General features: G+C 43.4%; 1 protein-coding gene and 1 long non-coding RNA gene across 7 annotated transcripts in view; one reads left to right on the forward strand and one right to left on the reverse strand.

Moving 5' to 3' along the window:
- The window catches only part of HOXB8 (homeobox B8), a gene marked incomplete at its 5' end in the record, with an annotated part of 49,376 nt that extends 22,621 nt beyond the window's left edge, over window positions 1-26,755 (reverse strand). The window contains one exon of one of the 3 annotated variants that reach the window (XM_083470214.1): window positions 25,875-25,929. Coding sequence is in view for 2 of the 3 variants with exons in the window: in XM_083470212.1 (XP_083326338.1) it covers window positions 25,875-26,451 (577 nt within the window). Of the gene's footprint in view, window positions 1-25,874 lie in introns of all 3 variants that reach the window. The other 2 variants (XM_083470212.1, XM_083470210.1) reach the window with 2 other exon arrangements.
- Window positions 2,335-26,164, forward strand: LOC310690856. Of its 4 annotated transcripts, none has more exons than XR_014518215.1 (4): window positions 2,335-3,018; window positions 21,001-23,608; window positions 24,513-24,745; window positions 26,033-26,164. It is a non-coding gene; the product is annotated as an uncharacterized lncRNA (long non-coding RNA). The 4 variants fall into 4 exon arrangements; XR_014518217.1 differs by lacking the exon at window positions 2,335-3,018 and having other exon boundaries at window positions 18,727-21,162; window positions 21,243-23,608; XR_014518216.1 differs by lacking the exon at window positions 2,335-3,018 and having other exon boundaries at window positions 18,727-23,608.
- Window positions 26,756-27,174: the final 419 nt, after the last annotated feature.

Genomic DNA, 27,174 nt, shown 5'->3' on the forward strand with positions numbered 1-27,174 from the left:
TCGAACAGAATAGACTGACTGCCTGCTATCCAGCTTTGGACAACTTTTGGTTCCAGAGGTCCACCTTCAGGCTTCTAAAGTGAGTCCCACAAATAGTTTCATCAACTTTAAGGCTATTTCAGTACCACGACGCTGAGCAAGATGACTTCTAAGCCTTAGAAGGACAGCTCTTTTGAAATCGGATACAGGATTAAGCCCAAATGACTTTAATTGAAACGAACACTTTGGCCAACAGCATTTGATATCAAGTTAAATCCCTCTGATTACAATGGATGTGGCTTTCAAGTAAGTGAGTTTAGGCTGTAATCCTAAAGCCAACACCCAAATCCTACTGAGTAGTCTGATTGGTTAGCCAAGGGTTACTTTAGATGGGCTGAATCCTGAGCCCTAGTGGATTTCCAGTGGAAAAGGTTTTGAACAGAGGCGATAGCTTCGTTCAAGGCGAGGGTGTCCTTGAAGACTCACTGAAATCTTACTTTCAAGAAAACGTGTATACAGGGGTCGTTTTAACACTGACCTCCTAAGAGCATTTATTTAGTAGAAAGTTTCATTCATTTCTCTTTCTTTACTCGGAAGCAGAGGTGCTTAAGTTAGAGAGGCGTGGGTCAAGCCAGAGAATTCCACGTTGTGGATCGAACTGTTTTAAAGGGCGAATGGTGGTAGATTTTATGAGTCTACCTCGTGGTAGCCTCAAATACGCCTCTCAAGATTCCTCCAACTCCTAACACTTGCTGTTGTTAATTTACAACTCAAGAACATCGCACACACTTTTATTTCTATATAAAAAAAACATCAGAACCCCCAAGACCAGGGCACAGAAAACAAACCTGGACAGCCTGTAACTGGTTATGAAAGAAACTTTAGTTCTGAGGGTGGGGGTGGGGAGATGGGCGGGGAAAGTCCTGCATTTGAAAACTTTATTTTGTTTTAAATCAAATATGTTTTTGTAACCTTTATGGGGCAAAAAAGAAAAAAAGAAAAGAAACAAGAAGAAATCTACCTTTCTCCATTTCCTGTGCTAACCCAGGGTTATGAATGCTACCGTTTGGAGTTTTTTAAAAGAGTTTTTCTCCCCCCCCCCCACACTTTTAAGTAAGTGGAGGAAAGGAGGGAGGAGAGGGGAGAGTGAAAAAAATTCCTTCTCTGGAGGGAAGCAAAACAATTTACACATGTAGCTAATATTCCCGGACCAGAAACTAGACCTAACTTTAAAAACACAATTCCAAGCGGCATTTATAATCTTAGCAGTTAGTAAACCAGTTAGAGATCCCTTGTAAAGTTAGAAGCCTGTGTGAGTTACAAAAAGGAACCCCAATAAAGGAAAACCAGGGAATTGAGGGAGGCATCATACATTTAATAATATTAGCTGTCTGGGAACCAAGATGTTCACCCTTTAGGGTTAAGATTTTCAGAGAGTATAGTCGAAATTAGAGGAGAGCTAAAACCTAGATCCGAAACTGGGGGTGGTATTCAACTAGGTTTTACTCAGAGTAGACGCAGTAAAATAAATGGCCCTAACTTAGTCATGCTCATTCGTTTCAGTGGGTCTTGTATTGGCAAACACTTATTTGAATACCACCCTGAGATACAAATCGAAGTATTCCCATTACCGAACAACTTCAGTATATTATTGCTGGTAGTAGGGGTTGTTACATTGGCTAGCTTAGATGCAAGACGATGGGTCTGAAGGTCGTGGGGGATTCATCTCATTTGCCTAAGAGTAAATTCAGTGGAAACGGGTGGCATTTAACTGTCAAGAAAATCCACGGGAGCTTGGGGAGAGTGATAGTGTGGAATATGTATGGAATAAACTTTTGAGTGACTAACGAACTTAATTTAAGGAACAAAGGAAGTCATATCTATTGTGGATGTTCTCTGCAGTATCACTCTAATTTTGTGTCTAAGACAGGTTAATCAGTTCCATTAAGCAATAGTTATCTTACGCACAAACGCGCGCGCACACAAACTTTAAAGCCATCTACTCGCAAATAAATGTTATTGATTCCAATGGAACTTCCAAGTTCACACTCCTGCGCATACCCCATTGTATCTATCCATAAAGTTAGCATCCCTTTTACTGAAATCAGCGATGAGAGACTTCCCCCCCCCCCCCAAATAAATGAGCTTAGGATAAGGATGCCAATGGTCTCATGTAATATCGCTCTTATTGGTTGTCATCGACGGCTGGTATTTAACAACCACAACAACCAGCTGCTCTGGTTCAACTCGGTTGTGTGCGGAACAACTCATGCCTTTAACAGCAGTGGGAATTGTCGGAGGGCCGCGATCCTACATAAACGAAAGTTCAAAGTAAAGTGATACTTTACTTCCGATTGGCATCTGCCAATAACATTTTTTTAAAAAGTTGGGTGTATGCATCTGGATGATTTGGGCAACGATGCTTAGGAAGGCATCAGAGTAAACTTTCTAGTATCGCCTTAGATGTGTATGTGTGACCGAGCGCCCAAACATTATTTAAAACTTTATTATGCGAAGAGTCGGATTAACAAACCGTGAGATGAGGTGGCTGGGGTGTGACCCCAGAAAGGACACACACACACACACACACACACACACACACACACACACACGTAATGCACTTAAATTTCTCAAGTATTGCTTCCATATAATCTGTAGCAGGATACCTTGCTTTTAAAAGGGGGCGGGGAAGAGACAGAGACACAGACACAGACAGACTGTTCTTTTCACGCTGTATTACATTTGTAGAAATATGTTAACATCTCTCAATACGAAGGAACCTTGTCCCCAAAGAAAGAGAACAAGGAAGATTGGGGTTGGGTAGGTGTGAGAAGGGGAACCGTGAATTCCAGACACTGAATCTGCCCAAAGTTGCTATTCGTTGTCTTTCATATGTGTGTGTGTGGAAGGGGGGGCACGGGGGGCATAACCCTCAGTTGGCCCAGCAAGGGTGTGCGTGGTGTTTTTGTTTTCATTTTGCAAAGACATGCGTTTATGCATTTATGTTGCGCTTCGCAAAGACGCGGGACTCGGCTCCAGGTAAGACCGATCTTAACTTTTTCTTTCTTTCTTTGGGATGGTCAGGAAAAAAAGGAAGCATCCATAAACAGAAAGCAACAGACTGGAGAGAGGAAAAAGTAAACTCGGAGTAGATCACAGCAGCACCTTTTCAAACAACCCCCCACCCCCAGCAAGCATGTAGAATTTTGGTTTATCTCCGATTCTCTGCTACGCTTACTTTGGAATTACCTTTAAAAGTTAAAGTTTTGGCAGCCAGGAAACCTAAGAGTGTAAGAGTTTCCCCCAATTGGCACAAATATCACAAACCTAGTTTCAGTCGAAGAGCTTATTACCCAAGTCTGTTTAAGGGTGCCGTTCTCCAGAAGTCATCTGCGAGGAAGTCCCACTGAAACTAGTGGTGTACATGTGGTTATGTTCTAGGAGTCCACCCCAATTGCCGAAGTGCGCTGTATGTCAACCATGGATATGTTTATTTATTAGAATTAATCTGTGCGAACGCGTTACTGTTGTTATTCAAATACCAGCGCTGCAATCCACAATCTATTTAAAGTCCTGCTCTAGCTAATTGGACTGTTCCGGAGTGAATTGTTAATTGCGGCCAATATCCATTCATAGATTTACAACCCCAATATTAAGCATGTAGGTTTGGAAATAAATCCCATTGATTTCAGTGTCATTCGCTTCCGGGTAAGCCTGCTGGTAGGCCCGGCGATCCTAAGTAAGTTTTGACGGGATTAAAAGAAAAACAAACAAAAACATATTTTTTTTTACAGTAAATATCCCCAAAGGTAAGCTCCACAGATTTCACTATCACTCGTTTCTAAAACCTAGGGTCATATTCCTGATTTTAAAGGCTTGGCATGATTATTTGGGAGCAAGTCTCATGACAGAAACGAAAGTTTACTCCAAGTAGACCTACTGAAATTAATGGACCCTGCTTAGTCATGTTCATTCAATTCAGTGGGTCTACTCTGAGTAAAATTTAGTTGCATACCATCCAGAACATCATTCTATAGATGGAACGCTCAGGACCCAGCTGTAATAAGCGAAACAACACACAATTTGCCCAACACAAAATGTGGAAGGGTAAACGTGGTTTTCTTGCAGCGTTTCTCCCCTTCCAAACTTCCTGACCTCTTCCTCTCAATCGGGAACTGCTGCCAGATGCCAAGGCATAAACTTTCTGGCACAGTTCGTTGCCTTTTTGCTGAGTATAAATATCCGTTACAGGGCCTTAGAAAAGCAGAACGGGCAAGTGGGGGGGGTGGAATCAAGTCAGGTTAGGGGGCCCGATAAAGCAGCAGAAACTTTCCCCTTTCTCTCGATTCACACGACAGAATCAGAACTCCAAATTAAGATGTTTTGGGGAAACTCCTACCATGTCAGCATGCAAGCGAGGCTCTGTCCTGTTTTGGAAGAACACCCAAGGGGCACACATAGATCCAGATTCGGAACGGACTTCGGAGGAAAGAAGCCGCACAGTTTGAAAATGGAACTTAGTTCCATGAAAGCGGCAAAGGAGAGTCTAGGCTCACTAGAAAAGGAAGTTCCACTCAACACAATGAGCGCACACTCCCAGGTAAGTGGATAGAGGACTGCTGCCTTTCTGATCCTCTAATGGTTTTGCTTCAGAGCACACGTGCTGAGAAGCCAAGGAAGGGTGGATCAGAGCAAAGGTCCATCTGGGCCAGCTCTCCAGAGTGCCATTTAGAGAGGCCGGGGAGCATTTACCTTCCCCAGGCCCTAATTTCAGGCTACGTGTGATAATTTCTCAGGAGCACTGTATATCTCCGAAGACAGATAGGTAGACGGACACACACACAATCTCTATCTCTCTCAACAAATACTCTTCCAATGCAGTCTTGGGTTGTTGTTGCGTTGTCTTGCTTTTTTGCAGTTTAATCTCGAGCATATAGGAAAGCAGGTCTTTGAATTTTGCTATGCTTCCTGTCCCGCATGTGAAGTGTGCCTCCACTAACCTAAAATGGTGTCCTTCCCTGCTCCCTGTTTCCAACAGTGGTCAGCTAGATGCCCCTCTCAGGTAGTGATATAGTTATCTATGGGTGGATCGCCAGACTCATTCCTCCTCTGAGCCATTCTTACGCGATCTCAGCAACAATGTTAGCAATAAAGTCCCAACCCAGCAGGTAAAGTCCTACCAAAATTATCCTGGAAGGCCCAGGAGAAGTGTTTAACACAGAGATCACGAATCCGGCTGGAAAATTATCTGGTTGAACTGGTTCGGAAATCTGATCGACCTGTTCGGGAAACTGTGCAAGAACACGATTCAGATGCTACTTGCACCAGAGGTCTACTTCCTATATGACCTGTGTTTTCACACGAGACAATTAAAAGTGCCTTTGAGTTCTCCGTACCGCATGTGGGTGTTGTTAGCGTAGAAGAAGAAAAACGAATGTACGTAGCTAAAGTTTACAATCTCATTCTAGACTAATTCTAGCGTAACTCGACTGAACCTCAAAAGACACCGTTCCAGAAGACCTTAGTGCCACGCGTGGCGAAACCCTTCAGCTACTGTTAATATAACCTGTTTAAGCTTCTGCTTGCATCGTTTAGACACCGTGCAAAAAACCGCACAGCTTCGACTTTCCGCTGCATCACCGCCAATAGCCCCAATGGATCTTACTTCTCACGTAAGTGTGAGAACGACATTGTGTCATTCGTTTCCCTTCACTTTCGTTTAGATCTGTCAACATACCCAATATCTATAGACCACAGGTAATCCGAAACTCCCGAAATTAAAGCATTCTGGTCTCATCAGGGTTCAAATTGTCTTAAAGCTAAGTACTTCTGCCTAACTGCATCGAGAACTTTTTTTTACTGGGTGGAAAACCTCTGCCTACAATTTTCACCCTCACTCCGATATATTCTACTGTTGCGCAGATTGCCGGCCAATCGTAAACAGATTTGTTGGAAATAAGCGCTATTTATATAAATGGAAATTAATCCAATTTCCTAACGCATCCCCCTGAATGGTAACGTACTGGGCAGAATCCACTAGGAAATCCTATTCTACAAGCCACATTGAATCTGAATCACACATTTAGGTTGCAATCCTATACACACACTTACCCCAGACTAAGCCCACCTGAATACAGTTGTTGCTGTTGCTGCTGTTGCTACTACTACCCCGCCTTTCTCCCAAAACCGAGACTCAAAGCGGCTAGGAGCTTCCATTGTCAATATACTTAATAAACTTCCTTTATTAAGAAGTACACCCAATGGGTTTAACTTAATTTCATGTTTAGGTAACAAGTGGAATGGTGTCGGGGCGCAAATGTGTCTCTTGGATACTTGCTCTGAACTGGAAGTCCTGCCCTAAAATCGTAGTTTTGCGAGGAATACCATTGTTTACACGCAGAGAAGGGAAAAGCAGTCTGCACATGTTCAGAGTCCCTCTATCTCTCGTGGTTAGGGTGAGTGAATGGACTGCCAGCTAATGCTTCTGCAGCTAAAGAAGTGTTTGTTAGAAGAATAGATTATAGGGCTAAACTCTCCCTGGTCCAGATTAAATCCTGGTTTAGGATGGGATGGTTTATGATAGCAAAAGGAAGTGATAGCCTGAGGTAAGGGGCAAAACTTCTGTTTGTATGAACAGTAATGCTAATTAATACCGGAGGATCGTACAGAAAAGGAAAATAATTAAGTATGAAACACCTGAATAAAGAGGAATGAATATTTCTGGTAGCCCAAAACTGTTTGTATGAGAGGCTGGCTGATTTTATGTGATATTGGGTGGATGAGGACTGCAGATTTTTCTCCATGCGGAGGAGTCGGGCTTTCTTGTGCAACTGGTGCCTTCAGTCTGCAACTCTGGATGTTTCTTATTCTTATTTTAGTCTTTTAAATATTTTAAGACTTAAGGTTGCAGCAGATTACTACAGATGTAAAAGCGTTGAAGGTTTATATCATATCATTGCCGTAAAATTAAAGAACAAGCCTTCAGGTTTGATGGTTGTTCTCTTTAAAAGTTCATCAAAGTCGACTTTCAAAACCATATATATACAATGGCCTAGGTACGAAAAGGTTCGTTTTGGTTGCAAAATCGAAATCCACTCGTAAAATTCTCCTACACAAGCTTGACTGCGATGAACGAAACCTGTACAAATGTAGTGCCCTTGTGCCCTTCTCTTTGTTTTTAGTGGAAGTAGCGGCGATCTTACGCAGGAGACCTTTCTATTCCCCAAAAAACGAAACAACCCCACCCCCGTGCTTCCATACAAATGGTTCGAAATTCAGTTCTCTCCTTTTAAGAAGTAAAGTGTGGCAAAGTCCAGATAAATTGTATCATTTGTAAAATAGTCGGAATATTAAGTAGTGGTGCTGGACTGCCCCAAAGCTCTGCGTAAGGTGGAAGAAGGAAGAAGTCAGGGCTGACATCTGAAGCATCATATATACTTACTCAGAAGTAAGTTCCACGGAAACGGGGTCCAGAGGTGGGGGGGGGGGTAATTTACTGAGGAGCAGCAAAGGGGAAACCTGAAGTAGCTTTGTACCTTGCTCATTTAGTGTAGAGGGGAGCTTTTCTAGGTCAGCCCTTCCTGGCCAACAAAAGGTAAAAAAGCAGACAAGCAGGACGATCTATCTATGTATCCCGCCGGGAAATCGTCCTTTATCAAACTTCACTGAAATGAAGGCAGCCGGGCAAAAAAGTGCTGTAGTGCCGTGCTTGCGCAGGAGATCTTCCCGACAGATTTTACCCACGGGGTGGGGGTGGGAGGTCCCTTGATAAAACTGAGCTAACAAAAGACTCCCATAAAGTTAAGGGGAATGACTGGAATACTTGAAAGGAGCACTTCCGGCGTACGAGGAAATGGACTGTATTGCCTGCCAAAGATCTTGCCACAATAAAGGAGCAAGCCCTTTAAGCGCTCTTCCTGTCTTTATGGTGGGGATCTCTGTGAACGAGACAGATACACAGATTGCAGATCTTTGCCAATTGGGTGTTTCCAATGTACGGTTATCTTAGTTACTGAGAAAGAGGACGGGGGGGGGGGGGGAGAGAGAGATCTGAGTTGTGTGGCGGCGAGTGGAGGGAAATGAGGAACTTGGAAATGTTCTCCGGTGTGGGAAAGAAGGAAGCAAAAGGGAGGCGGGGTGGGGGGAGAGAGATTGCTTTGGTTTTAAGCATAATCCCAGATGTGCAGGTGATTTTTTTTTCATGCCCCAGATTATGAAAATCAAAAGAAGGGAGCCTAAAAAGTTTGGAATCACCTATGCCCTCAATCCGGTTTCAACCCGAGAGCCCTTGATTAAAAGCATGGTCTCCTCCTTCTCCTCCCCGGAGCAAGAGGGACGTTCTCCTGCGCAAGCCCCGCCTTGGAGAAGTGATGAGCCTCCATTCACTTCAACGAGGCTTGCGCAGGAGCAGGGGTGCCAATTTGAGAATATTTGGGGGGGGCAGGTAAACCCGCATAATCGATCGCATGACATGGTGCACACTATTTGATTGGCAATGACCATCAACTTTGGGGGGGGGGCGGGGACGGCGGCCCTCAAATATTTTATTGGGGGGTCCCCTCGGCTCTTAGGAGTTGGCTGCTATGCGCAGGAGAACTTCCTGCTAGATTGATTCGCCTTCCTCTCTCAGCGCATCGTCGCACAAGTTTCTAGGGTCCTCCGCGCTTCTGCTTGACTGCTGCTGAGCTGGAAATTGCCAGAGACTTCCTTTTTAGCCTCTCTCTCCCGCGAATTCACTGCCGTGCGAGAGACATTTTTAATTAACAGGCCCTGGTGCGCACTCACAAACCACAGTAAAATGCTTTGCAACTTCATCTGGCGTAAATCTAGAGCGAGGCCGGGGGTGGAGCTTCGCAGCGGCCTTGTTTGCTTCCAAGATTTGCCGCGCGGCCTTCCGCTGCGCCGTAAATCCGGCGCTAGGCCTCTCTCGCGGCCTCCCCGTCCCCCCTGAACGATTGGCGCGGCGCTTTGTAGGCCTAGAACGGCTGTCACCGGAAACCGTCAGAATTATCTCTCCACCCCCCCCCAACACACAGAGCAAGCAAGCAAAATAATAATAAAAATAATAAGTCGAGGCGAATAAACTGGAGTAAATCAGGTAGTTTTATGTTCTTGTGTGTTAAAAACGAATTCCCAACAACGTGAAACTACCTAATTCACCAAGCAGTTCTAGTTCATTCCTGTGTGTGTGTCAAAGGCTAACGAGGCTCCAGGAAAAGCCCTCAGAGCGGCCATTTTGTTGGGCCTCACATAGGCGCGGGCGCTGACTTACTCGCTCTCTCCCGCCTTAATAGGAAAGCGTTGCTAGGGAACAAACGCCACAAAAGGACTCTATTCAAAAGCCAAATTAAAAAAACCCCACAAAACACAACACCCCACCATTTCCCGAAAACTACTATTCAAATTCTTTCCTGTGCGTGGTGTGTTAAAACGGATCTGTCCTGCAGGACTTTACAAAGCGGAGGGCAAACGCACCAGGGGGAGACACTAAAAATGCCGTTGACTTTGAAAAAACAGCACGCTATTTTCGGGTCCTAAAGTTAATAGGGGAGGGAGAGGGAGTCAGGGAAAAGTGTTTTTATATAGAGTTCAGACAGAGAGTGGATTTGGCAGTTTAAGAAACGGGTGGGGGAGAATAGGGTTCCTTTCTAGAGCGCGCATGTAATACAGTTCGAACCACAACGAACTACAAAATCAGAATACAACCCAGAGGAAAGTTCACCTGCACAAGCCCCATTGAAACGAAGGGCATCCCAGTAAGAACCGTGGGCGTAGCAAAGGGGAGGAGCAGCTCCCCCCATCATAAAAAAATCAATAAAAAAATAAAAATACATAAAAATACATAGCTAACTGAGCTTCTTCCCACCCCAACAAAAGGCATGCCCCCCCAACAAAAATTCTGGCTGGTAAGAACATCTTGGATTCTGCCTTTGCTCTATTTTTTTAGGCTGCTATCCTAACCTCACTTACCTGGGAGTAATCCCCATTTAATTCAATAGGGCTTAAGTCTCTGAAAACTTAAACACTGTACTCATCTGTAGCCTTTTCTTCCTAGGAACAATTCCTTGACAAGTATTTTTAAAAGGTTACCAGTATTAAAATGTTGATTGCATTTGAAATACCGACTAAAAAACAACCCCATCCTGCCTTCTTTCCTTAAATGGACTTGCTCAGGAAAAAGCCCACTGAACTCACAAAATGCTCACCCTTTGAATTTCTTTGGGAGGGAAAGCAGGGAAGGAGAGAGGCAGGCAATTGCTGGCATTTAAACTTGCCCTGTCTGAATGTTGTTCTACTGTGATATAGGAAGTCCTGCTCTTTAATCATGAGGTTTGGAGGGGAGGTGGTGGTCACTTGCTGGGGGAGAAAGCACTCTGCACCTGCTCAGAGGCATTTTTCTTTTATTGTTAATTCATACTTCCCCCCCCCCCATTTGAAATGAAAGCAATCATCAGGACTGAGCCCTGACTACCTCCTGGTTAAATAAGGATTCTAGGTGCAGGTCTCTCTCATACATACCCTATCAGAGGGATGAGGATTCATGCTTAGATGTTCCAACAAAGGCAAATTATATTGTGATTATGCATTAAATCCCTACCATTGCCACCTATGATATGAATTTCTGTAGTCTGAGGACATCATACTCTCTCCCATTTACTCTTTATCTATTTAGAACATTAAATCTCCCCTTTCTGCCATCATGGAACCCAAAGAAGGGAAAGTAGAACACTACCTATCCAAGTCCTATCTAGACCCAGATCTTTTTAGCTCCAGCACTTAGGTCCAGGGTAAAAGAAATGGGGTGTTTTTTATTATTAAATAATGCAGCAGGTTACTGAGTATGAAAACCCAAGCCACAGTAAATTACCCCATTGGGTCAGATTTTTTTCTTGCTCAAATTCCCATGGAAGTTCCTTCAAAAGCATTTACAACTCCCATTCTTCTCAATGGTCCCACCTTTACACATAATAACTTCTCATTGAATATCATCTGGATTATTTATTATGCCAACTGGACTGTGTGCCTTTTTACTGCCTCAGGCTAAAAAAAAATTCTTGTGGAATGTGGGTGTGCATGTGTGTGCTCCTATTTCAGCCTGAGGAAGAGTCCTGTGAAACTGAAAAGCTTGCATAAGTCTATAGTAGCCTAAAATGATAGATGTAATTCTTTCTGTATCGAACCTTTTGAGTTATGTTGACAAATTCAATAACACTATTCTAAGAGTGGCAGCCAGAGACATATTTATACCTGTAGAATACATCAAACATACAATTTTGCTACAGGATCAAGTTTAGCAGCATGATTATAGCCCTGTTATTTTGGAAGGCGTGAATGCTGAGTCGGACTGGCTTCCCTGGGGTTTTAGACTGGGATATTACTTGGTACATCAGGGACGCAGGTGGCGCTGTGGGTTAAAGCCTCAGCGCCTAGGGCTTGCCGATCGAAAGGTCGGCGGTTCGAATCCCTGCGGCGGGGTGCGCTCCCGTCGTTCGGTCCCAGCGCCTGCCAACCTAGCAGTTCGAAAGCACCTCCGGGTGCAAGTAGATAAATAGGGACCGCTTACCAGCGGGAAGGTAAACGGCGTTTCCGTGTGCGGCTCTGGCTCGCCAGAGCAGCGATGTCACGCTGGCCACGTGACCCGGAAGTGTCTTCGGACAGCGCTGGCCCACGGCCTCTTGAGTGAGATGGGCGCACAACCCTAGAGTCTGGCAAGACTGGCCCGTACGGGCAGGGGTACCTTTACCTTTATTACTTGGTACAGAAAGCTAATTCACATTCATGCTTATCAGAAGCATTACAGATTTCCTGTCACCTCAGGTTATCATCTACACAAAGCTTCTCAGTGGAATCAGTTCTTACATTCAACAGTTCTCATCAAGAGTTGAGATATCCACACATCTAAATGCATGTGTGAACTCCCCCCTCCCTAATTACATATGTTTTAAATGACACATTTAACAGGAAGATAGGGAAATAACTCAGTATACTTACTGGGAGTGAGTTCTTTTAAAATTAATTGGAATTGCAGCCTCATTGAATGCATAGGATAGAGGAGCCACATTAAGACTGGCTTCCAAATACTGCTGAGGAAATATTGGTTGAATTTTTTTGATGCATAACTGCATAGTCATTAAATTAATAATTTAAATTAATAATTTCTCCTCACAACATTTGATTTTTGCCCCCAAGGCAAAATAATGCTTTTAAAGAAAGCATAGGGTTAGTTAACCTGTGGCCCGCCAGATGTTGCTGGACTGTAGCTCCCATCAGCCCCAGTCAGCATGGCTAATAGCTAGGGATGATGGAATTTGTAGTCCAGTAACACCTGGAGGTCCACACCTGGCATAAAGCAATGTCTATAACAAGCCTGCACTATTTAAAAAATTGGCTGTTCTAAATACACTTAGCAGAAAGCAAGTTTCATTGAACTAAGTAGAACTTACATCTGAGTAGATGGGTTTGGGATTGTCTAGCAGGCCTCTGAACAACTACTAGTAACACTCCAATAGATGCCTCTGTGTTCACAGAGAGAAGATTTAAAAAATATATTTCATTAATTCAAATTCTAGTGGGAGATTAAATAAACCTTTTCACCTAAAAGAGAGCTCTGTCAAAGACCCAAGCTTGTTAATTGATCACAACCAGTCAGTTATTCAAAATATTAGCATTTTCATTACAAGCTAACTAGAGGCTTGTGTTAAAGATGTCTATGCTGATACAGACTATATATTTATTGTTGTAATTTATTGCATCTCAGTCCTTGTGAGTCTTCTGTGGAGAAGCTTTCAACCCTGTATCATGGTGCTCTCTTTTAAACATTATTCCATTGCATAACAGATCCCTGGAGCCAAAAGAGTAAACAAAGGAAATGATGCAGTTCCCCCCTTGAAGAAATTTGAGTCAGTTCTCCGTTGAATGTCCATGTTGAAATGTCAAGATAAACATCACAATTATGGGGAGAGGGCTAGGGAATAGAAAACAGAAGAGATATAAGGCGTAGGCAAATATAACACTTTTAAATAATGGGCTTTTGTTGTCTGCACAAGTGCTAGCTGGCTAACCTTAAAATTTTCGCAGCAAGACTGTCACTACTTTCAGGTGGGATTCAATTACATCCCAGCAAATTCAGGTTGTACAGTTACAGTTGACTGGGAGGGCTTGCACAACAAACCCACTTCACAAAAAAATCAGAATTTTTCCTATATGGAAAGTGAACACACCGAAATGTGTGGGATAAACATTTGGTTTTTGCAACATCATCTCATCTCTCTGCGAGCAAATAAAAACGAATGCTCATTAAATAGCCAGTGTCATTGAATATCTCTGCAAACAAATCAGGCTCAATAAACAGGTAATCTGGAAATGCCCATAGGCCCATTGACCTTACTATATATCTCCCTGTAGGACTGATTGGTGAAGGAATAAAAAGAAACAGTATAGTAAATGGGGGGGGGGGGGAGTTAGTGGAGCAAGGCCAGTCTGATCATGGACTAGAGACAGCGAATTCTGAATGCAATTTTGGGCAGCAAAGATTGCAGAGTGGCAGAAATACACATGGCTGTGTGGGTATACCAGAGCTGGGAAACCTGTGGCCCTTGCCTAATTTCAGAAGCCCTTTATAAGCTATCAGTTCAGACTGGGAGCGGCCGCCGAGACCACATAACACCGGTCTTGAAAGACCTACATTGGCTCCCAGTACATTTTCGAGCACAATTCAAAGTGTTGGTGCTGACCTTTAAAGCCCTAAACGGCCTCGGCCCAGTATACCTGAAGGAGCGTCTTCACCCACATCGTTCTACCCGGATACTGAGGTCCAGCACTGAGGGCCTTCTGGCAGTTCCCTCACTGCGAGAAGTCAAGTTACAGGGAACCAGGTAGAGGGCCTTCTTGGCAGTGGCGCCCTCCCTGTGGAACGCCCTCCTACCAGATGTCAAAGAGAACCACAACTACCAGACTTTTAGAAGACATCTGAAGGCAGCCCTGTTTAGGGAAACTTTTAATGTTTGATGCATTACAGTATTTTAATATTTTTTTGGAAGCCGCCCAGAGTGGCTGGGGAAGCCCAGCCAGATGGGCGGGGTATAAATAATAAATTATTATTATTATTATTATTATTATTATTATTATTATTATTATTACTACTACTACTACTACTACTTCTGGGAAGAAGAGTATGTCCTTCCACTCCATAGCCCACAGCAGGTTGGAAGAGACAAGGGGTAGTAGCAAGTGGAATGGACAAAGAGATGACCTTGCCCACTTTTGGCTCTGACCCACCCATTGCCAACATGCAGCCCTATCCATCAACATATAACCCCTGAGTGAATGCAGCCCACATAAGAAATAAGGTTGCCCACCAACAGGACTGGTGCACCCAGGAGGCAAGCTAAGGTGACCACCTGAGGTGGCAGGATTCACAGGGGTGGTAGGTCTTTATCCCCCTCCCTCCCGTTCCTGTTGTAGATCTTCACCCATCCCTTCTTCCCTGACGGAGGGGGACGGCATTTTGTGTCAGCCACAGGTGCCAAAATGTCTGCTGTATGCACTCATTAAGTGTATTTGAGAAAGGACTGTAGCTCAGTGGTAGAGCATCTGCTTTGCATGCAGAAGACCCAGCTAGGGCTGAAAAAGATCCCTTGTCTGAAATCCTAAAGAGGTGCTGCCAGCCATTGTAGACAGTACTGAGTTAGATGAACCAAGGGTCTGACTCTGAATAAGGCAGCTTCCTGTGTTCCTGTGTAAATAAAAAGGTAAAGGGACCCCTGAGCATTAGGTCCAGTTGTGGCTGACTCTGGGGTTGCAGCACTCATCTCGCTTTATTGGCCAAGGGAGCCGACGTACAGCTTCCGGGTCAGGTGGCCAGCATGACTAAGCCGCTTCTGGCAAACCAGAGCAGTGCACGGAAACGTCGTTTACCTTCCCACCGGAGCAGTACCTACTTATCTACTTGCACTTTGACGTGCTTTCGAACTGCTAGGTTGGCCGAGCAACGGCAGCTCACCCTGTTGTGGGTGAGCTGCACACTGTTTACCTTCCTGCTGGAGTGGTACCTATTTATCTACTCGCACTTTGTGCTTTCGAACTGCTAGGTTGGCAGGAGCAGGGACCGAGCAACGGGAGCTCACCCCGTCGCGGGGATTCGAACCGCCCACCTTCTGATTGGCAAGTCCTAGGCTCTGTGGTTTAACTCACAGCGCCACCCGCGTCCCTCCTATGTAAATACATGATGGCTATTACAACTACTAGAAATTGCCTAAAATTTGAGTCAATCTATCAAGCCCTACCAAGCATGGCTATATACACTCAACTACCTCCATATGAGAACGCACGTCACATTATGCAAACCATTATTTATAGTGGACAAATGCAACCTTCCATTGGGTCCCCTGGACTCTTCCTAGGCCACACCATCTCTCCAGGTCACACTCCCCTGTGACCCTGCTCTGCATCCTTCTTGAGTGCTTTTGTCAGGCTGGAATGTGTCCTTGAACTGAAATAATGTTTCTTTGCTTGCTTGGGTGGAGAGAAGCGTATACCTCTGACTTTTACATGGCTGCAATGAAGCCTAATGTACAAAGGTTCCCATTGCTCCAACCCACTTTGGATCTGGCCCTACTCACCACCGGTATGTGGCCTCTGGAAGGCTCTTTAGGAGCAAATGCAGCCCTCAGGCTGAAAAAGACCTCCACCCCTGCTTTAATGAATGTCACTACCTGCCAGCATAATTTGCCCAGCTATAGCTTATATTCTAACTCACCACATGTGACAACTCTTGCTCTCTTTGAATCCTGGCATTCTTTATGGATTGTCCCATTATGGGAATGGAGAACTTCCAGCACCTGCACCTTTGTATGCTATTTCCTTGAGTGCTTGCTTATGTTAAGAACCAGGCTCCATGACCTGAGGTTTCTTTAAAGGAGCTATAAACATTCCCATCTTTACAGTATGCAAGTAATCATGACATGCTGTGCTTTGACTATGCCAAACATCATTTTTCTGTTTGTTCTGGGAGTATATTAATCTTTTTGATATTTCCCTGAGTAGATGGAAGGGAAAAAACCCCAAGAATTGCCTCATGTACCTTACCTGAAGGCTCATGTAATTTTTAGAGGCCCTGCTTCATGTCCTACTCTTTCAAGAACACCACACTACTATTAAAGCGGTAGTCAGGGATATATCTGTGCCTGTCAAGAACACACTCATCTTTGGTCACAAATTTCATTTGAACCACCAGATTCTAATTGTGTTATTCTGAAATAAGTAAGTGTGCAGTGGAGCCTCTTATGTAGGTTTCTAAGACGCACCTGGCTCCGTCAATTCCAGCAAATTTCACTATTTCGGTTGTCTTTAGGAAGACAGGGCAAGTGAGTACTATGTAGCAGATGGCATTCTGCTGATGCTTTTCGTTGCTTTGTTTTTCAAGCTAGCTGCTCATATTCCAATTCCTTTTCATATGCTCGTCGTTGTTTTATATTGTTTTAATTTGAACTTGCTAGCCAGCTTGGCTGCTACTCGTCACAGAAAGGGAGGGTAATACGATTTTTTAAATAAATAAATATATATAATATGTAGACAGCATGGTTTCTCAAAAACACAACTGAAGCCAGGACATTTCCCATCCATGATCTCACTCATTCCCTATAGAAAAGAGTGTCACATAAACACGCCTCTGAACTCCAGAAAGGAGAGGTGGTCTAGTTTTGCACCTGCAGCAACCCGGGGCGATCACAGAATCAGAAGACAATGATGCTCAATTACAATTGAGATATTTGGCTGTGTATGTAGGAGCAATCAAAGATTAGTACTATAAAGTATCAGGTGCAGCCGAACACATACATTAACTCATTTACTCTTGTTACACCTGGAAATGTAGACAAAGTCAAGAGCATTTTTGTGAGGTATGGGGATGTCTGCCTATATCCTACAGGGAAATGGTATGCTTTTTGCTGCTAGTGAATTTTATACCACCTCTTATATAATTCCCTCTATTTCTGATGTTCAGACATAAGTGTCAGGAGGCTTGGGGTTTTGCAGTTGCAGAAAATAATTGCTAGGGGGAAAGAAACCTAAAGGGGAACGGTCAAATCATACCAATGAAAACTGTGCATGCTCAGTAGCCCCAGAATGGTGACCAACCATTGGGCAGAACAAAACAGAAAACTGGAGAGATGCAATGAAGTATCATGGAGAAAAGTATGGCTGGCTGGAAAAGTGAAGAGGGGCCAGACAACAACATTTTGTTGCAGATCTTGTGAATTCATGTAAGGAAACAGTGCTTCCTATTATAGTGGCAAACTGAGCAAATGGTATTGGCAGCATAAACACAGGTGCCTTTTTTGTTGTTGTTAGTGTTTTTGTACACTGTTTCAGAGGAATGTTTTAGAAATGCTATAGTACCACTTAAATAGTAATCACCCTATTTTTATCCATTATTTCATTTACATGTTGCCTTTCCTCTGAAGAGTTCAGTGCTGCCTATATACCTTTCCTGCCTCCCATTTTATCCTCATAGCAACCCTGTGAGGTAGATTAGTTTGAGACATAGTGACTGGTCCAAGCCATCCACTAGGGATCTGAAGCTGGGTTCCTGAAGCCACCAAACTACAGTAATGGATTCTCTCTATCATCACCCTGCTTCAAATGCTGCAGGTGCTGTCTGGCCTAAGTCCTAGTCCGACTCTCTTACCACTGCCTCACACTGGTTTTCAGAATAGGAAGCTGCTACTGCAATAATCAGTAATTATGCTACTGCAATAATCAGTAATTATGCTCCTACCCACTTCTGGGAGTCAACACTATGACAAGTGCAGAATGTTTGTGTTTAAATTCTCATTATACCCTCCCACTCCTGGAGGTGTAAGCCTCCCGTGAACCAGAGTGGTTAAAGTTATTGCTAATAACAATTGATGTGCTGTTGTTTTTAGTGTCTGTGCAAGGAAGCACAAGTCAGCAACACTAGTGCAACACTGCCAGCATTCTAAGTTTTGTTGAAAAAAATTCTCCTGTGCATGAGGATTTGACCCCTAGAGCCACAACAGCTGAACTTGACCTCCCTCTCAATTCCACCTAGAAATTATTTTGTGAGAATTCTGATTTGGTGTTAGTCACTGAATATTTAATATGCAATGTCAGCATTTGACATCCAACAATATATCATACTTTGATTTCATTAATTCATACTTCACAGTATGGGACTGTATTTATTACGATTCCTGTTACTATTATTTTATTCATTTATATCTAACCTTTTCCTCTGATGAGACTCAAACTTTAAAATACAATTAAACATTGATATAATTATTTGAATAGTTTCCATGCAATGGTGTTTAGCATTTTACAGCTGTTGTTTGTATGGAAGAGTAGACTGCATATCAACTTACTAAAAAGGGCGCAATGAAACCAGTCTATAGCAATGACATTATAAACAAAGCTGGCACTATAGCAGGATAATAACATAATATGGAACTTTGATTTCACACATTAAATAGAACCATTTTTACTTCCTTGTCTAAACTCTAAATAACTCTAATACTTTAAGAGGGTTTGGTCTGGAGACCTTTCTTAAGTCTAATACGTCTAATACGAGTGACTTCAGAGGTATCCTATTATTATTATTATTATTATTATTATTATTATTATACCCCTTTGGCTGGCTTACAATATATCTAAAAACATAATAATAAACATAATAAAAACATCCATCCTTAGAAACTTTCCTAAACAGGGCTGCCACATACTTTAGGCAGTCTTGGAGGGAGCCAGAGCTAAGTTATAGACACGGGTTATTCTAGGATTTATCAAGAAGTATTAAGGGAGAAAGGGATCACACCTTGCCATCTTATAACAATGACCTACATATCTGTAATTAAGTGGAAGGGCTTCAGGGTCAAGGCACATGATCTGCAGGCCCTCAAACCAGCACTATCCTTCCTCAAATGTAACCACAGCTTTTGAATAGATGAGGATGGGTGGTTCTTTGACACACAGTCAGGAATGATCTCATACTACAGCTAAGCCCCAAGATGTCAAGGTTACACAAGCCCCAGCTCATTCAGTGGCATCTACTCATGAGAAAATGAACTTACTTAAAGCATAACCTCTCAGGTATAACCTATGGAAATCTATGGAACTACATATTACAAGCTGAAAATGAATATTTACATATGTACTTGGGAGGATTTCCCCCCTGTGTGCTTTAAAAAATATTGATTAATTGATTACACCTGCCTTTTTCTTGAAAGGTAATACTTTTTAAAGTATTGCTTCCTGACCGTATTATGAAGGCTGTGATCCTGTATTTGTCAACCTGTGTGTAAGCTCTGTTGAACTGAACAGGATTTTATTCTGAGCCGACATGCGTAGGCTTGCATGGATAAAGCAGCTGTGTTTAGGCCACACTATACAGGGAGAAAAAAGATGCTGGTTTTGTGTATGTGATTTGGGTCCTTTAAGACTGCCTCCACTCCTTAACTGAAAGGGTGGGATATGCTGCAAATAGGTGGTACTTATAGGTTTTAAAGTTAAATAAAATTACTGTACGACTTCCATTTCAGAGAAGGTTTCAGTGGGTAATTATAGCAGAGTTAATGCACTATACTTTGTTTTTTAAAAATACATCCCACTGCAGAACATTAAAAAAAAAATTAGGTGGGCGTATAGCTTAACAAGGAAATAAAGCATAATTTTGGAGGAGGTGGAGATTAAAATTGTAACACCCATGGCAACGAGATGCATAAAAATGAATGAGTGTTTCCTTAGTATTATCGCCACCTCCAGCTCAATTTCCTTTTTCTCTGGCTGTATTCGAGGCTTGCAAACTGAAGCCATTTAACAAACGAGTAAGTCTCCGGGAAGCCAACGAGTTTATAATCGCTGCCCACTTATCATTTGATGTCATCCTGACATACGTGTCCTAATGAGAACTGAGATGTTAATTCAGGAGGCTGACCTGTAGCCTTCGACCAGTTGTTTCTTCCGATTGTCTGCAAAGCCAGAGTCCTGGTTAACCCTTCAGGTGGCCTCTAGGCGGAGCTGTTTCGTCAAATACATATCTGGGTTTTTTAAGAATTAAAATGATTTAATTTTTTTTTTTTTTTACAGAGACGTGGTTCAGTTATACGTTGCTCTATCATTTCATTCCCGTCAGTCGCATGAACTGGATATAAGAATTTAAACTATTTTAAGGGGGAGGAAAAGGAAAGGGAATGTTCTTTACGCATGAAAAAGTAGTACTGTACTGTACTGCTAGTAAAACAGGGATTGCCCCATCTTTTTATTACTGTATAAGGTATTTGAAACGGTGCTACGAATATTGTTTTAAAAACCAGAGGAGGGTGAGTGGATGGATCAAACCACTGACGTGTGGGGGGTGTGGGGGGATACTGGGTTTTATTTCAAGTGCCTAGGATCGGGGTGTGAAAGCGCAATCTTATACCTGTCGACTCAGAAATAAGACTCACGGAGGGGGGGGGGAATACAGTATTAAGTATGTATGAGATTGCAACCTAGTCATTTTTATCTGAACTCCCTGTTTTTATACTTGGAGCTTTTTCTTGTGCTTCTTTCGAGCTGAATTGGGAGAGGGTCTGCTTCTTTCCACTTACAAAATTACTGTTAACCCCCCTAGATCGTGCAGGAGAACAAAACGCGATTCGAAATTAAACGCGAGTGAGAAAGAGGCGGGGAAGGGGAACATATTTTGGGAGAGTGGCATGGGACAATAGAAATCTCTTTCCAAATTGTTCATCAGAATCAACTGCAAGGCTAATTCAGCTCCCTAATAAAAAACGAAGAGGAAAAATACTGAATTGCTCTTTTCAAAAGCAGCCTCTGAGAAGTCAGCGTATTCCAAGCACAATAACTGTTTTTCTGGTTCAGACCTAATTTGGCACACTGTCGCCAGCAGCGACCAGCCACAAGATATGGCAAGGCAGATATTAAATTTAAACTAAGCAAGTTTGTAGTTCGGTTCCATTTATTAACGGGAATGTATTCTCTTCCTTCGCCCCATTGTTACTCCAGAGCCGCCACCCCCGCTCCACCGCCGAAACCGAGCTGACTTCTGCGCATAGGAATGCTCTGGCAGGCTCAAAATCTATGCCCGATTACATGGAAGAAAGACCCATTCCAAGGCAGCCTGATTTCTGAGTAAAAATGCGCAGGACTGTGAGGCTGCAATTCTATGTAAGCCCCCCTGAATACACACCTCACTTGGAATGAAGTATTTCAGCTGACATCCATTTTAAAGTAAATGTATTTTTTAGGTTGGGTTCAGGGTGCCCAAATAGAAAGAAAGCAAGATTAGGAATTTGGCTAAATCGGTAATCTGAACCCTACTTACAAGTAAGCCCTGTTGAGTTCAGTGAAGCTGGCTCCCAGGTAAGTGCACGTGCATAGGACTGCACTGTGAAAATAGATAGCATTGCTTAGGAAGATGTGATGGAGACAAGGGAATTATAATAATGTTTTATCAATGATTGATAATGCGCCACAGTTGTTCCTGGAGCTGTACTTCACTAAGGGCAACGCTAAGTATTACCTTCCGAAAAGTCTGACGAATGTAGCATTTTAGAGAAGACTGCAAGGGCAGGAAGCTGTGGTTGTGCATGGCTAGGAAACGCAGCCCGCCACACCGATGCCCATGTGAGCATCATGCGCATCCAAGCTCTTTGAAAAACCATTCTGATCTCAAATAAAGAAATTGAACTCTTCCACTGAGGACCAAGGATGTCAGAAGGGCTTCGTTTTGCCTGGATCACGCCTGAAAGTTGCAGTCCCATAATATGTGTGTTCAGGTAAATCCAACTGAACTCTTATTATTGGGAAAATATTCATAGGATTAGATTTTCATAGTACAACTGGTATTCAGTTGGCGGGTCGCGACTTCTGCGTCCCAGCTTGACCTACTAAACGGGGTTGGAACAACACCATTACCACAAAAGAAATACACGGTTAACATAATTTAAAATAAATAAAGAAGGTTCCAAATACCTGCTTGGGCCAAATGTGGATATCAGTTCTGAAAAGATTAAGAACTCTGACCCAAAGGTCATTTAAAGTTAAGGTCTTTTAAACATGCAGTTATTTATTTATTTATTTTAAAAAGCATGATTGAGTTAGATTACAGCTATGCAAACGTTGAAGCCTGTTATTACTTCTGCTTATAGGAGTCATTAGACACTAGATCATAAACTATACTCCTCTTCGAACGGGAATAATGCTTTCCGGTCAGCTGCTATAAATGCTCAAAACAGAACTTTTAGCCGATCGATCCAAGAAAAGATTTCATTCAACACGTGTCAAGATTTTGCAAAGACCAGCCCTTTAAAGCAGAGGAAATTGGTATACTTCAACCAAAGTTCACGGCGGTGCTGCGTCTCTTGGGGTTTTGTTTTGTTTTTTAAAACTACCCTCTTAAATTGGTTTCCGCATATGCTTCGGAGTTAGTGATTCGAGCAATTAAGCCTTTCTTTAATTAGCACGAGTAGGGCTGCTTGGATTTTTTCTTGAGCAAAATGGTTAAGGGCAAAACCTTATCTTTAAAAAAGAAACGTCATTTAACAGCAGGTAGAGAATAAGCAAGATCGCTTCTTTGAATGTCCCACCCCCCTCCATTTGCCATAAATTGGCAAAACGTTTTCTAGAGACTCGTTGGACGAAGCCAATGAGCTCTCCATATGTACGGGCGCATTTTAAACTTTTCTAAATTGGATTTTTTTTTAAAGGAAAAGAAAGGATGGCTGAGTCACAAATAGCTTCGAGGAGCCTTAACGGAAGAACTTATTTCCAGTCTGTTTCGGTCTCCAGAGGACTTATTTTCCGAGGGTTTTTTGTTTTGTTTTTCGCCAGCGGAGCAGAACCGCAGTGCATTCTAAGGTTATTTCAGGTTTGTTAATGTTCGCAATAATACCGGTGAGTAAAGATCTTTGTTTGGAGAGCCTAATGCCCACAAGGGAAGACATATTCTAAGAAACGAACAAATTTAATTCCTGCAGATTCGAGGTCGGGGAACACATTACGATTCCTCTTAGCTGACACACAAACCTGGGTGATGTACATTAGTAATGAACAGCAAACTTACACGTTTCTCCTCATGGGGAGTAAATTGAGGGGGGGTATTCTTGGATTCAGTCAAGATCAAAGGTTGTTGGCGTCATTAACGACAGCCTCTAGCGCAGGAGGTTTTGTAAAACGCGGGTCATTTCAGTCACTTGAAAGGCTTTTCATTTGAAGCTTTCCTTTTAAACAATGCAAGAGCACGATCCGGCCAAAAAGTTAAGCATTAAAAGAGAGAGAGAGAGAGAGAGAGAGAGAGAGAGAGAGAGAGAGATTTCCAGAGGAGAATTAAGCCTGGAGCTTAAATCGCCCTCGAGGTAATTCACTGAACTCACAGGTGTCTAACTTCGGCAGGCGAGTCCTCCAGGTTTTCAGCTTCTGAAATGCCCCTTTATATTCTCAGATGTGGTAGCTGTTGCTTTTCAATCGCTTACAATCTATCTTGCTCTTTTCCCACCACTTCTCTTTATTTCTTTGGTCATGTTTACGGGAGAAAAAGCGGGTGGGGAAAGCAGACCCCGCTGGAAGAAAGGGCCTAAGCGAAGGAGCGGAAACCAAAGCAAACGGACCGTAGGTATGATGCAATTTTGTTTCTCCCCCTCGCCCTAGAATAACCCTCCGTCTTCTATCCTGCCTGCTCCTATCTCACGTTCTTTCTCTTTGCCTGCAATCTCTGGCTTTATGGAGCCAAGAAGAGAAAGGTTTCGTGTAGACCGATTCAAGGCATGTTTATTCTAATTAAAAACAAACAGACAAATCGCCCCCTATATCCAATGATGCTTAATTCCAAGTTGAGTGTGAATAGGATTGCAGCTCAACTCTTTCCTAGAGAGCGTGTGCCTCGCCTCTTTTTCTCCGAAGCTAAAGGAATCTTATTCATCCGCTTTAATTCACCATTCCCCCCTTCTCAATCCCCTATTTCTTCTGCCTGTGGAACTTCCGACTGGAGAAGTAAGCTGGACCTAAATTAGACTGCAATCCTATACACGCTTACTTATGAGTTACTGCCATTGAACTCAGTGAGACTTATTTTAGAGATCATGGGCATAGGGCCTTGCTGTAAAAAAGTAAAAAAATTGATCCTGTCCAATACGCTAAGAATCGGGCTGTCGGGGTTCCCAGGCAAAAATAAGCAATGGACTGGCCTGTTCTGTTGCAATATCCCTGTGGATTTAAGGCTAAGAGACGCATTTGCATGTCAACGGATAGGGCAGGAGATAATAGGAAGAAATTAGGCACGTAAATCTTTAGCAACCAATTCTTTATATGGAAAGCCCTTAGTAAACTGGGTCTGTAAGGTTTATATAGATAAAAGGAAGGAAAGATTTTTTTTTTAAAAGAGGAAATGCTTTGCATTCTCACTACTTCAAAACAGCCCCTCTCTATATATAAACACGCACACCCCTTGCAAGGAAAGAGATAGTACGTCCCAAATGCAATTCCAAGTTAACGCTTTCTTATTGGCTCTACTTGTGCAGGAAAATTCCATTTAATGGCGCCCAGGAGCGGGAGAAATGTCTCCCTCTCAATCGCGCGTGCACCAATTAGGAATTCTCTTTGATGTTGAACTGCTCCATTCCGACGTCGGCGTACACTTGGGCCTTGGGCGATCGCTGCGCCCCTCCACGGGAAGGTCGTCCTTCACTTGAGCTTGGGTAGGATCAATGCCTTTCCCTTGGTCGCTTGGTTTTCCATTTGACCTCAGCCACGGGTAGGAAAGCAACTTATTAAGTGACAGCTTATTCCCACCCCCCTTCTTTAATATTTCAGAATCATTCCGGTTTTTGTCTTTACAATAGTTCTGCTACTTAAAGAATAAGAGGCCTGCTGGGTTGACGTGCCGTACCTTTCCTTTATTAATTTCGAAACGTATTTTAGTGTCTGTTCATGCCTTCCTTCTCCCTGAGAGACTGTTCCCTTATAGCGAGGGGAGAGAAAGAAATCTCAGCTCCACAATTTTCCTTTAAAGTTAGGAGCAATGTGGCGATTTAAAAAGAACAACATGAGTGGAAAGGGACTGTTTGGGGAGGTACAGACGCGTAAAGGCGCACAGGTGCTCCGTACCCCCCAACAAGTGCAAAACTACCATGCTCCTAACCGGATTGCTCCAAGGCATTAGGGCTGAGCTTGCGCAGGAGAACTCCCCACCCCACCCCCGCCTTCCGCGCTAGGGCCTTTGTGATTCGCTCATTAGCAATACAGATATGTTGTTGTCGTTTTTAAAAGCATATCCTGCAACCCGGCGCTGGGTTTTTAAATCAAACTTGGGATGCCACCATGGATTCGGTTGCTGTTCTTTTCTGTCACAGCTGACTGTCGTGACCCTTCTGTCCACCCCCACTCCCCAATTCTTTAAAGTTCCCGCAACTAATTCTTAATCTCATCTCACTCCTATCATCAGCATAATCACGCCACAACTTTTTGGGATTCAGTAGACCTATGTGTGAATTCTTTAACTCCCTAACGTTGAGGTCCAGGTGCACAACGCCACCTTCCCCTCCAACCACTTGTTACAATCCGATGGGATTTAACTCGAACCAGGAAAACATTTTCTCCAGCGCATTTGATTCCTTTCATTTTCCCTCCCGCCCCATACATCCTTCTCTTTCTTTTAAATTTAATGATTCTGATTTTAACAGGATCGAGGCATAGGAGGAATATTTTAAAGTACTGCATTATTTTATTATTATTAATTATTATTATTATTATTATTATTATTATTATTATTATTATTATTATTAGCTTAGGACAACACTTTCCAAGATTTTGTCATGCTTCCTTCTCCCAAATAATAGCCCTCTGCTTTCTCCTCCCCGCCAACCTCAGCGCAATTGACCCACCTGGTGAAGTTTTGTCTCTTTTAGATAGATCTAAAGACGAAGCTTTCTGCAATAAAATTTTCTCCTCCGCTTCCTCCCCTGCTTCTCCTTTGCTCTCCCCTGGTCCATAGTTAGGTTTCAGTAGGATAGACACCTCGTACTCTCTTTTGTCCACGAAGGCAGGAGGAGAAGGTGAAGGACTCCCGCGGTGTAGAGTCCCGTTGGCGGCGGCGGCGGCGGCGGCGGCGGAAGTTAATTCTTCGCAAGGTGACGGTGGAGGAAAGATGCCCAAAGACGGCTGTGGAAGGGAATTGGCCGCGAAGGCTGGCTGCGGAGGACCGCCTTGGCGGACGGAGAAAGCCGGTTCTTTCATCCCCAGCCCGGGGAGAGGAGGAACTTCTGGCTGGAGAGGGGTCGGAGGAAATTTCTCGGCCTCAAATTCCAAGCAAGAGGATTCCTGGTCTTTTCTCCTCGAAGCGTACAAGCAAGACGAGCTGATCTTCGGAGGGAGGAACTCATGGTGGGGATGGTGACCCCTCCAACCTGGATGGTGGGAAGGAGGTGGAAGGAACCGCAGTCCGGACTGGTGGCTGTTCATGCCTCTTTCCCCATAGAACCACTGTCCACTGCCCCCTCCTCGCCTCAAGCCAACCCAAATTGCAGTGTGAGGCTTTGGCAAGGAGAGTGTATATATGGGGTTCTGAAACCCACCTATTATCCTATAGGGTGTGCGGGTTTACAGGAAAGTTGCGAAGATAACACCCTCCAGGCAGGAGCTTGGCGGAAAAAAAATGATGGAATATACCGAGCCACTGTGTGTGCGCGTGCGAGAGAGAGAGAATGTTTAAGGGAAAAGGTCTCGAGCAATGGACTTATCTGTTAGAAAATGCGTCCGCCGAGCCACTTCCGGCGGGCTAGCCAATCCCAGATGGACATGGCTTCTACGGACATCCCCTGGTGTCAATTTTAATGGCAAACTTTACTGGTTTGCGCAGGGGCTCATCTTTTTTTTTTTTAAGGAACGAAAGAAAATCTTCGGCGCAGACATCTGTAGCTACAATCCATTCACTTCACGCCACTCCCTCCTCCCCCCACCCACTCCTCCGAAATAAAATCCGTCTGCGACAAAGGAGAGATGAGAATTGGAAAGCCCTTTGAACCCTGAAAAAGCAAACGATAATAATAATGCTAATGATTTGTGCGCACCTACAGATTTACAGTCTTCTTGCTTGTGCCTCTTTGCAGTGTCTTACTCACTGCTGCGCCTAGCTACTGAGAAAAGACCGGATTTGTTTTTATTTTTTTACAATATTTGGGAGGA

The sequence above is a fragment of the Podarcis liolepis genome (genome assembly GCF_965112155.1).
Source record: "Podarcis liolepis genome assembly, chromosome: 13".
NCBI lineage: Eukaryota > Metazoa > Chordata > Lepidosauria > Squamata > Lacertidae > Podarcis > Podarcis liolepis.